Consider the following 12,802-nt stretch of genomic DNA (forward strand, 5'->3'; position numbering starts at 1 on the left):
TGACTCCAGGCATTAGAGCTTTTGAAACATGTTTTCTATCATTTTTGCAGTGTATAGAATTTTTTAAAACTTTGAAAGTTCGCCTCCCCATTGAAGTCTATTGCGGTTCGCGAACTTTTTCGCGAACCGAACCTTTCGCGGAGGTTCGCGAACAGGGTTCGCGAACCGAAAATCGGAGGTTCGGCCCAACTCTACTGGTGACATCAGCGGGAACGAGGACACAGCAACGCAGGCGCAGGGGTTTTCTGACTTTAAAGTCGGAAATTCCAGAAGTGAGCCAGAGGCGGGGCCGGAGCATCGGTGAGTGGCTGCGCGGGCACAGGATGTCTGCGGGGACCATTAGAAGCCCCGGGTAAGTTCAACTAATTTTCCCCCGACCCCCCTACAGTATTCCTTTAATGAACAGAGAAAAAGAAAACCCAAAGACCTTTTGTTTTCTATGACTGTAGCTACAGCCTAATACGTAAGAGCAACAACACTGGGACATATATGGCAACAAAGCACTTTAAGCGGTAGATTCTAGATTCCCTGACATCTAAGAAAATCCATATATGCCAATGGAAGCTAAACATACCAAATATGGTTTCTCACCACAGGTAATGTGCATTGTATAACCATTATACTGCAATGTCAATATCGCTGAACTGAGTTGTTAAACACAACGTCACTTCAGAGATAACAGCAGCTGCTTTATAAGTAAAGGAAACTGAGGCGCATTACAAATCTCTGTAATTCTCTTATTAGGTATAGAAGATCTCCCCACAATGTCCTTTGCTGGAAGATATGAGTTGCAAAGCCGGGAGAACTTTGAGGCTTTCATGAAAGTTATTGGTAAGGCTTGATAGGATCTCAACTTTTATTTACTTTTGTTGTTGTCATTACTACTAGTAATAGATGTCATTTTGTATCTTCAGTAAGCTGTATAAAACGTACAATTCAAAGCAACATGTAGGTCTATTCTTAGAAGTTTAAAGCGGACCCAAACCAAACATTTTTTTAATTCAAAATATTTAGTTGCACCACTGACTCTGACACATACAACGATAAATAAACACTCCTTCAAGCCTATGAGCATTTCAGTGCATGCTTTTCACCCTTCTCTTTTCATAACTAGGGTTATACAGGTGGCAGCCATTAGCAATTCCTCCTTTGCCGGACACCACCTACTCCACCAGTTTGCCGGATTCTATCCCGGCAATATGAAAGGAAGGCAGGAGTTCCGCCAATAACTGTAAAATATTTTAGATTTGTCAACATGCAGCTGAAAAAAGGCTGCTATTTATTATTATAATTTAGAAAATAGATTTTATTTCTGAAATCTTGTATTTTTAATTTGAGTCCACTTTAACTGATATGTGACCAATAGGCGTAACAATAGCTCCTGCGACCTCTGCAACTGCTGTGGGGTCAACTCCACCTCTCCTTACCCACATGCAGAGTGGCACAGGAAGTGGAGTAATGGTCACCTGCACCGGCACTGTAAGTCTCCTCCATACATCACAGCCACACACTTTCTGCTGTCATTCGCTGGCTCCTGATCACATGACCAATGCGAGTCACGTGATCGGGAGCCGGCGAATGGCAGGCGAGAGAGTGTGGCTGTGATGTATAGAAGAGACCAGCAGCACTGGAGCAAGTACATATTACTCTGGTTCCTGTGCTATTCTGCATGTGTATCAGGGCAAGGTTTGTTTATGGGGTATGGCAGGGAGAAGCTTGGATTCCAGGGAGCCCCATGACAATTTTGTGGGAGGAGGGGGGTCTCATGGGCTGTTTTTATGACCCTGAATGTGACAGGTTGAAATAAACATGGGTACCTATACTACCAATCTTACGTAGAACTTGACTGTGTTCACACTTTTTACCCATTGCAATGGTGAATGAACCCAGTGCTTTGTGTATGCAAATGAGGAATTCAAATTGCAGTGGGATGCAGAGGCAGCTCTCTTAAAAAAAGTTACCAGAAGCCAAAACACTTGTATCTGGTTGAGCAAACAATTCTGATATCAGGAGAGTGCTGAAAATCCTCCTCCTCAGACTAGAGCGAGGAGGCAAGATCAGCACCAACTTGGGTGGTCTAGCTCCACACCCATTGCACATGTGCCAAAGTAATTCATGATATTAGGTGGCACAGAGTGGTACTGAGGGGATCAAAGTACTTTGTCCAACACTTTGATCCACATAGACTGAAGCTGTGATGGATCGTATCCAACAATTGTGCCCCTAGCGGGGAGTGCAAATGCACGCAACAATATCCCTGGTGGCAGCCATATTTTCCTGCATCAAACTATATCAGACATTAATGCTGAACTGGGTTGGAAAGAGTCAAACACACTCTGTAGTCAGACAAAAGTAAATAAAGAAAACATACCTCCATATACAGCACTAAGTATATTTGCAGACAGTGCATTTTCTTACTGACTCTCCTTAGTACTGTGGTGTGGTGTAGCTAAGGAGCTGTGGGCCCCGATGCAAGTTTTACAATGGGGCCCCCCAAGCTCTTTATACATAATAATTGTTATGGTGCACCAAAACCTGCCAATGGCAACTACGGTGTCAGAGGTGCAAGAAGGGGATGGGGAGCAGTTTGTTAATGATTACCACTATTCAAAGTATCTATAGAAGTGATTATTATGAGCACAGCACCAATAGAGAGCTAATACTGTAGTTGAGGGAGGGCCCTTCGGGGCTCCTCTGGCCCAAGGGCCCCGATGCGGTCGCTACCTCTGCAACCCCTATTGCTACGTCCCTGCATTAGTATATTGTAGTATCACCAGCCTGTCCTGGCATCAATGTATTCGGCAAAGATTGACATGGATGTTGTTTGTGGCTTGATCCGCCTCTCCCTGCCTATATTATGATGTTTATCTCCACCTACCTTCCTCTCGCCAGCACAAATGGATGGCAAAGGGAAGGTGGGTGCGGAGTGTTGCTATAATGTGGGCCAGAAGGGATTGAGTCAAATATTGAATCCAGTTGCAGTGATTGCTGATGGTCCAATTTCTACAGCTCTTGACCTCAACCAATACTGAGCTTTATGGGTCAGGTAACACACCTCACTAGCTGTAAGCTCAGTCAGTGCCATACATGCAGCTGTGTCACATGTATTTACCTTTGCAGGTTCCCTTTGAGTCATAAGCACATTTCTGTGTTTAGTTTTATCCTCCCTACAGTGTCCACTTAAAGCAGTAGGATCAGCCATACTACGCCTGGAAAAAAAAACACGTATAGAAGTAGATAAATACTTGATCTACTTACATAACACATGTATTGTACTGTCCACATTTTGATTTCAGTGAATGTTATATAGTAAATGAAGAGAATTCTGTTCCTGATGGGAACCATGTCTTTTGCCCACAGCTTAGGCTAAATCCTGATGTCATTTCTGCCCTTTACTTTTTTTCTTTTCACCTCCAATAACTGAGTCACCTCCGCCTTGCTTGTAAACACAAGTGAGCAGGGGACCATATTTCAGATAAGCAGCTAGGCAGGGAAATAAAGGGAAGAGGGGGAATATAATATAGATAAAAAGTACCCCCAGCATGCAACTGTTTGGCAATGGCTATTAAAGGGCCAGTGCTCCTAAGTTATTTGATAACTCCAAATCATAACAGCAGAAAAAGTTTTGAAAGTTTTGAATGCAGGATTAGCATATTTATCACTTAATACACTCAGAACAGTTGCTGTTGAAATTTGATTTGTATGGTGACAATCCCAATTATTTACATCCGTTCTTCCCTGTAATAATCCACTGATCTCCTGTCAATCACCTGTCAATCACCCCCTGTCACTGCCACCCATCAATCACCCCCTGTCACTGCCACCCATCAATCAGCCCCTAACCTGCCCCTTGTGGGCAATCTGATCACCCACCCACACCAATAGAGCGCCCGCAGATCCGACATCAGATCACCTCCCAAGTGCAGTGTTTACATCTGTTCTCTACTCTAAACACCCACTACTTACCCATCAATCAGCTCTGTCACTGATACCCATCAGAATAGACCCTAATCTGCCCCTTGCGGGCATCCAATCACCTGCCCCACATGCTCAGATTGCCCTCAGACCCCCCCTTATCAATTCGCCAGTGCATTATTTACATCTGTTCTTCCCTGTAATAACCCACTGATCACCTGTAAATCACCTGTCAATCACCTATCAATCACCCATCAATCACCCCCTGTCACTGCCACCCATCAATCACCCCCTGTCACTGCCACCCATCAATCAGCCCCTAACCTGCCCCTTGCGGGCAATCTGATCACCCACACCATCAGATTGCCCCAGACCTACCCTCAGATCACCTCCAAAGTGCATTGTTTACATCTGTTCTGCTATCTAATCACCCACTGATCACCCATCAATCAGCCCCTGTCACTGATACCCATCAGATTAGACCCCTATCTGCCCCTAGGGCACCCAATCACCCGCCCACACCCTCAGAACGCCCTCAGACCCCAGCCCTGATCACCTCGCCAGTGCATTGCTTGCATCTATTTCCCCCCTCTAATCACACCTTGAGACACCCATCAATCACCTCCTGTCACCACCTGTCACCCCCTAGCACACCTACCCATCAGATTAGGCCCTAATTTGCCCCGTGTGGATCACTCGGCCAAACCCTCAGACCCCCCTCAGACCCCCTTCCGATCGCCTCCCCAGTGCATTGATTGCATCTATTTTTCCCTCTAACCACCCCCTGAGACACCCATCAATCACCTCCTAGCACTCCTATCCATCAGATCAGACCCAATACAACCTGTCATCTAAGAGGCCACCCTGCTTATGACCGGTTCCACAAAATTTGCCCCCTCATAGACCATCTGTCATCAAAATTTGCAGATGCTTATACCCCTGAACAGTCATTTTGAGAAATTTGGTTTCCAGACTACTCACGGTTTTGGGCCCGTAAAATGCCAGGGCAGTATAGGAACCCCACAAGTGACCCCATTTTAGAAAAAAAGACACCCCAAGGTATTCTGTTAGGTGTATGACGAGTTCATAGAAGATTTTATTTTTTGTCAACAGTTAGCAGAAATTGATTTTTATTGTTTTTTTCACAAAGTGTCATTTTTCACTAACTTGTGACAAAAAATAAAATCTTCTATGAACTCACCATACACCTGACCCAACGGAATACCTTGGGGTGTCTTCTTTCTAAAATGGGGTCATTTGTGGGGTTCCTATACTGCTCTGGCATTTTAGGGGCCCTAAACCGTGAGAAGTAGTCTTGAAACCGTGAGTTCATAGAAGTTTTTATTTTTTGTCACAAGTTAGAGTTAGCGGAAAATGACACCTTGTGAAAAAACACAATTAAAATCAATTTCCGCTAACTTGTGACAAAAAAAAAATCTTCTATGAACTCACCATACTCCTAACAGAATACCTTGGGGTGTCTTCTTTCTAAAATGGGGTCATTTGTGGGGTTCCTATACTGCCCTGGCATTTTAGGGGCCCTAAACCGTGAGGAGTAGTCTTGAAACCAAATGTCGCAAAATGACCTGTGAAATCCTAAAGGTACTCATTGGACTTTGGGCCCCTTAGCACAGTTAGGGTGCAAAAAATTGCCACACATGTGGTATCGCCGCACTCAGGAGAAGTAGTATAATGTGTTTTGGGTGTATTTTTACACATACCCATGCTGAGTGGGAGAAATATCTCTGTGAATAGACAATTGTGTGTAAAAAAAATAAAAAATTGTCATTTACGGAGAGATTTCTCCCACCCAGCATGGGTATGTGTAAAAATACACCCCAAAACACATTATACTACCTCTCCTGAGTACGGCAATACCACATGTGTGGCACTTTTTTGCAGCCTAACTGCGCTAAGGGGCCCAAAGTCCAATGAGCATCTTTAGGCTTTACAGGTGTGCTTACAATTAGGCCCCCCCCAAAATGCCAGGACCCCATTTTGGAAAATAGACACTTCAAGGTGTTCAGAGAGGAGCATAATGAGTCCGTGGCAGATTTCATTTTTTTTTTTTGTCGCAAGTTAGAAGAAATGGAAACTTTTTTTTTTTTTTGTCACAAAGTGTCATTTTCCGCTAACTTGTGACAAAAAATAAAATCTTCTATGAACTCACCATGCGTCTCACTGAACACTTTGGGATGTCTTCTTTCCAAAATGGAGTAATTTGGGGGTTATTTATACTATCCTGGAATTTTAGCACCTTATGAAACATGACAGGTGGTTAGAAAAGGCAGAGATGCTTCAAAATGGGAAAATTCCCTTTTGGCACCATAGTTTGTAAACGCTATAACTTTTACCCAATCCAATAAATATACACTGAATGTTTTTTTTTTTATCAAAGACATGTAGCAGAATAACTTTCGCGCACAAATGTATAGGAAATTTTACTTTATTTGAAAAATGTCAGCAGAGAAAGTTAAAAAAGTCATTTTTTTGACAAAATTCATGTCTTTTTTGATGAATATAATAAAAACTAAAACTCGCAGCAGCAATCAAATAGCAGCAAAAGAAAGCTGTATTAGTGACAAGAAAAGGAGGTAAAATTCATTTAGGTGGTAGGTTGTATGAGCGAGCAATAAACTGTGAAAGCTGCAGTGGTCTGAATGGAAAAAAAGGCTCTGGTCCTTAAGGGGCGAAAAGACTGTGGTCCTCAAGTGGTTAAGCTCTTTGCTCTGTGCACCTAATGACTAATGGAGGAAAACAGGTATTTAAAGTTATTCTATATACTGTATACACGTGAGTCCACCAAAACGCAGACCAGTTTTGTGGCTGCGAGATAGTCAATTCTAAACTTCCTGGGCGCTTTAGGAAACAGTATCTGGCTGCAAATTAAAATTGAAGCTCTTTTAAAGTGGACCTGAACTCTTGCACAGGACTGAAGGAAAACCTAGAGAAATGTACCTTGTATGTATTTAGAGAGTTTAGCCTGTCTCATTCCCCCTCATTTGTGACTAATCACAACTGTAATTTGATCTCTCAGCTGTGTCAGCTCAGAAGTCTCCTCTGCCTCAGCAGAACAGCTAATTTATAAACACAAGATGGTAACCGTATATCTGCTTCCATGAAAGCAGGAAGTAGACACACTGCAGATTTATTGCAGGATTTGTATCAGCTGTAACAAAGAAATGTTATTCTTTAAGGCCTCTTTCACACCAAGACGTTGCGTTTTAGGGGACGTTAAGGTTGCATAACGTCCCCCTAACGCAACGCATGGTGGTGTTGAAGTTGGACGTCAGATTGAGCCGCGTTATGAGGCTCTTGGTGCTATCCTGGGAAGTCTGGATCTTTTCAATGATTTGGATGATTCAAATCGAATCATTGAAAAGATCTGGATCTTTGAACCGAATCTTTGAATCATTTTACTAGGGAAGCAGGAAGCAGGGGTGCAGCAGAGTGAGAGGTGCAGGAGAATGAGGGCACATTGAGGGTGCTAATGGGGAAGGGAGAGATGCAGCAGGAAGATTGTGCTTGTGCACAGAAGCTGCAGTTCCTGTTTCTTCCAGACTTCCACTGTGAACCGAATCCTTCATTGTGGTGATCCGGATGATTCGACTCACAAAAAGATCCGGATCAAAGATCCGAATCGTTCATTATCTGGACAACACTACAGTGCAGTGAATATTAATTAGCCATGTGGCTAGGAACAATAGCGGACTCTACCCTTACTGAGCATGTGCAAACAGTCTAACTCAGCTAAAACCGCATATAACGCACAGCATGCTGCACTTTCCCAGAACGTGCAGCGTTACACTGTAGCGCAACGTGGGCAGTGGGCACTGTGAACAGCCCATTGATTTTTCATTACTGTGAGTTGGGCTGCTCTAACGTGCGCCTGTAATGTCCCACTGTGAAAGCAGCCTAAAGGTAATTATGCTGTTGTTTATCTTTTAGAGCAGAGAGGAAGTTCTGAGTTCAGGTCCGCTTTAATTGTCATAGTAGTTTGTAAAGGTCTTGGGCAATTTCTTGAAGAAAAGAGGAATCGTCAAGGAAGGAGAGATTTTACAAAAGCGAAGTCTTTGAAAAGTGATGGCTTATGAGTTTAGCAGGGTGACCATATTAGAGAAACAAAACCGAATGATGTGTTCCTGTCAGCACCTCATCCAGGCAGTAGGCAAAGCAATCAAATAAAGCAAAACTCCTCACTCTCTCCCCGCTTGTGGTTGCAGCCTGAACACCTGTATGTATATTCTCATGGAAATAAGGACTGACCTGGTAAACGGAGCCTTGACACTTAAAGTGATACGCCACTATTGCTAAGAGAAAGGCAATCCTTTGAGTTCATTTTTATATTGTTAGTACATGCTCTTATTATATCTCGTCTGGGCTATTGTAATATACTGCTTTGTGGGCTACCAACTAACCGACTGGCACCGCTCCAATCTGTACTGAACTCGGCTGCTCACCTCATTCATCTCTCTTCTCTCTCTTCCTCTGCTGCTCCTCTCTGCCAAGCTTTTCACTGGCTGCCAATTACCGAGAGCATCATTTCAGACTCTTAACCCTAACCTGCAATGCTCTCCACAATATCTCTCCCCGGTACATATCCTCACTAATTTCCAGATGCAAACCCAATCGCAATCTCAGATCTGCACATGAGCTTCTTTTGTCCTCCTCTAGAATTCCCTCCTCGCATTCACGTGTACAAGACTTCTCACGTGCCTCACCCCTCCTCTGGAATTCCCATTCACAGTACATCCATCACTCTGCAACCTTTGAAATCTTTAAACCCTCACTCAAAACTCATTTTTTCTGACAAGCATATGCTCTAACTTAGGCCATTCCCCCTATGACCTCTCGCCAAGTTTTACTTCTACTAGATATCCTAAACACACACTGCCTGTATGTATACTGCATATTTCCCCACCTCTTGTTTCCCCCCATTCCTTTAGATTGTAAGCTCACAAGGGCAGGGCTCTCTCACCTTTTTGTGTCTTGGAATTTGTTATTCATTTTGTTGCTTGAACTCTTTTATACATTTTATTCATCATGTTAGATTTGTCACTGTAATTACCAATTCTGTATTTTGTACCAGTGTCCATATTTAATGTATAGTATTGTCAGTATCATTATGTACCCCTTATTTGTTTGCTTACTTTGTACAGCGCCATGATATATGTTGGCACTTTATAAATCAATAATAATAATCTACAACACCAAACCTCATTTCAGCTTGCTTATATGTAAGAGTGTGAAATGTAACATACAAAAAACAGCTATTCCATAGGGTTCCTAAAGAATCTTTAACCTATTTTGGTTCCTGGACGTAGAAACTACGTCCAGGAGCTCCCACGGCCGATTGCGTGCGTGCACGTGCGCTCCTGGCCCGCGGTTCCTTAGCCAGGCAATCAGTGAATCGGGCTATGGTGCCTGATCACTGATTCCTCTCCTCCCCGCTGAAAAAGCGATAGCTTCTCTCGGAAGCTGCGCTTTTTCTGGCTGTTACCTCCCCCATGCGTCTCTCTATGCGTATGTTACGCTTAGAGTGACGTCATGTAAACAAACTCATGGCCGCCATCTTGTGGCCAAAAAGTAATACTACAACTAAAAGTAAAAAAAAATAAAAATCAACACACATTTACATTATAAACCTATTGTTTACATCCCACCCTCACAAAACTACCCAAATAAAATGTTTAATATAAAAAAAAAAAAACCATTACAATAAAATAAAAACATGTAAATATTTACCTAAGGGTCTAAACTTTTTAAAGAGTAACTGTCAGGCTGCAGAAGCTAATTTAAACCTCTATTCTCCTGTGTTAAACAGTTTAGAAGGAAGCCAGAAAGCCATTAGTGAAGATAAAAATCTCAGTTACCTTTGATGTGTGCTTATCTTAAAGGCTGTTATAGACCCATAAGGACGCAAGCCGCATAGTAAACTGCAAAGCATTCTGGGGCCCTCCCCTCGGCTGCTAATGAGACGTTACAGCAGCTTTCTAATCAGTCCAGCGCGAAGCACTGATAAATCTCGGGGCAGAGTACACTGCAGGAGTCAGCTATTGTTCCTAGCCACATGGCTCATTAATATTCACTGCACACTGTGTTATTCTGTACGAGCTCCTCTGTGATCAGGAAGCAGGCAGGACATGACGACACATTTGGCAGAAAAACATGGAGCCTGCCATGAGCTGTCAGGAGCATCTATCTCTGCATATACTATATAAAAATTCTGTGAAATCCAAACGTGGACAGTGAAATGCATATGTAATGTAAGTACAGCCAATCTTTAGCTACTGATATATGTGTTTATTTTCTCTGAGACCTTATACCTAACAGCTCCTCTTTAAATATCAATGTAAAGATGATATATTTCTATATTTTTTTTTTTATTTTAAACTTGTAAATAGTGATAGATGCAAAACGGAAAAAAATGCACCTTTATTTCCAAATAAAATATTGTCACCATACATTGTGATAGGGACATAATTTTAACGGTGTAATAACCGGGACATATGGGCAAATACAATACGTGAATTTTAATTATGGAGGCATGTATTGTTTTAAACTATTATGGCTGAAAACTGAGAAATAATGATTTTTTTCCATTTTTTTCTTATTTTTCCTGTTAAAATGCATTTACAGTGGCTCTTAGCAAAATGTACCCCCCAAAGAAAGCCTAATTGGTGGTGGAAAAAACAAGATATAGATCAGTTCATTGTGATAAGTAGTGATAAAGTTATAGGCTAATGAATGGGAAGGTAAACATTTCTAAAGTGAAAACGACGGAACGCGAATGGGTTAATGTGGAAGAGTCCATGTTTGCTGCCATCGATTAGTTCAGGTGAGAAAAATGAGTAAAACAGCTCCTGCTCTGTGCAGTGAATTAATCAGGCAGCAAGGTGGGAAGTTTGGTGTTTCCCTTTCTAGTCTGTAGAAAAATCTCTTTGAATCCTGGCCTGTACTGCTGACGACTGCCTGCCTAATTCACCGTTCATTACTCACCTTCCTGATGACAGTACACAACAGGAAGTCTCTAGGTAGTATGTACTCCACAAAGCGATTACTAATTCCCGGCATGCAAAGAAATGCCATCTCTGCGTCAGTCAGTTTTGGAAATACATAGTTTGCTGTTGATTGATATAAAAAGCAATTTTTAATAATATTAGAGGAAAATGCATGATTACCTAATAAAATTATATTTTGGCTGTGAATCCTTCTTTAGGTCCAGGAGTAGCAGTGCCACAGAAGGCACCACACTGGCCCTCCCCCTTCCCCATCTGACCACATTTCCTGCCTGCCCCCATCCCACACTTAATGCCATACCCACTCTTTAGATTGGTGCAGAGGTTAGGACAGAAGTTCCCACATCATGGCTGGGAGTGGGATAGAGGTGCCCAAAGTCTGGCAGCCTCACAGTATACTATGTGCAGTGGTGTCCTTGCCCCACCACAGGTATCCTTAATTTGTTGCAGTGGTGGGGCTTGCATGATCAAGTGAGCCTGAGAGCTATGCCTGGCGGAAGTCTAGCTACTGGTATGGTCTCCCTAGCCAGACAGGTCAAAAGTGATGTTCCAGACTAAATAGGATACCCTGGTCCTCCAAGTCAGGGGTTTGGTCAATAGGCTAACAACCTGTTCCCGTAAAAACATACGGTAATTGTTAAGAAACATAAGGAGACCCAGGAGGAGTGTTGTCTTCACAGGCAAGCATGCACATATGCATAGGAAGGAATGCATCAGCACTTTCAGGGGTGGTGGAGGACATAGTAGTAAGTTAGCGGAGCAGCAGTGGAGTGAGGACAGTACAGCTACATACATACAAAATTCCTATCAATCAAAATAATCATTGGAATTGTTTTAAGTGACAGTTGCTGTGCAGGCAGGCTGTATGCTATCTGCTTCTCAGTGTCTCCTGCTTCATCTTAAGCTGGGCATAGACGGGTCGACCAGCGGCTCGATTAGCCGCCGGATCGACCCCAGCCGCGTCCCCGCTCGCCCGCACGTGCGTGTGGATCGATTCCCGCTCGTCCCCGCCGGCAGTCCTTATCAGCCGCTCGATTCCCTGCCATTTTCCGCCGGCGGGAATCGAGCGGGCGCGGGTCGAGCGGCTTGATCGGGCCAGCTGAATGTTATCAGCTGGCCGGATCAGCTGGTCGATACACGGTACAGACACGTACCGTGTATTCCCAGCATAATGCTGGGATTACACCATACAATTTTCTGTTAGATTTTTCTGTTAGATTCTCCAAATTCAACATGTTGGAAATGTATCTATTTTACCATCTATCTGCCAAGCAATTAGGCATTGTTCTACTCAGCAGGAGATGACCAGAAGACAATGCACCAGAGATAATGACCATTCTCTGCAGAAAATAATCTAATTATGCATTCTAACAGAAAATCTAACAGAATAATCTAACAGAAAATTGTTTGGTGTAATCCCAGCATAAAGGGGAAGAGGGGTTGAGTTGGGAGCATGGTAGGAAATGCTGTTTTCCGATTCCGTCGGCTTTCCTCTTTCCAATAAGTGTCTTTCCAATTTCTGCAGAATACTGATAGTTTTCCGGTGAGATACAGGTACCCTTTAATGCATAATTGTGGTTTTCTATGGATGAGTGATGCCTCAGACTGGGATATATGAGAAACTTCTAACAATAATTTGCTTTGATTTGCTTACTGTTTGATGTGGTGAGCTTTTTGACAAGTACAAATAGGTATTCTTGCCTTGCAAATTGTGCGCTACAACTAAAAAGTGCTGATTCACTGTGGAGGAGCAACATCTGTCTCTGGGAATAAATCAGCAGATATTACCAATGGAGATCTTGGTGCAGAGACAAAGGGCCTCCACTACCGAGGTTCACTTGTGGAGAGCACAGATAATCCTGCAGACT

General features: G+C 43.0%; 1 protein-coding gene across 4 annotated transcripts in view; it reads left to right on the forward strand.

The window, feature by feature from the left end:
- LOC137545532 (fatty acid-binding protein 1, liver-like) overlaps positions 1–12,802 on the forward strand; it is a 226,034-nt gene that overhangs the window by 192,943 nt on the left and 20,289 nt on the right. For all 4 annotated transcript variants that reach the window (XM_068266879.1, XM_068266894.1, XM_068266887.1 and 1 more), the window contains one exon: positions 745–831. In XM_068266879.1, coding sequence (XP_068122980.1) covers positions 765–831 — 67 coding nt within the window. In that variant the 5' untranslated portion in view covers positions 745–764. The remainder of the gene's footprint in view (positions 1–744; positions 832–12,802) is intronic.

Source organism: Hyperolius riggenbachi, chromosome 1 (assembly GCF_040937935.1).
Source record: "Hyperolius riggenbachi isolate aHypRig1 chromosome 1, aHypRig1.pri, whole genome shotgun sequence".
Taxonomy (NCBI): domain Eukaryota; kingdom Metazoa; phylum Chordata; class Amphibia; order Anura; family Hyperoliidae; genus Hyperolius; species Hyperolius riggenbachi.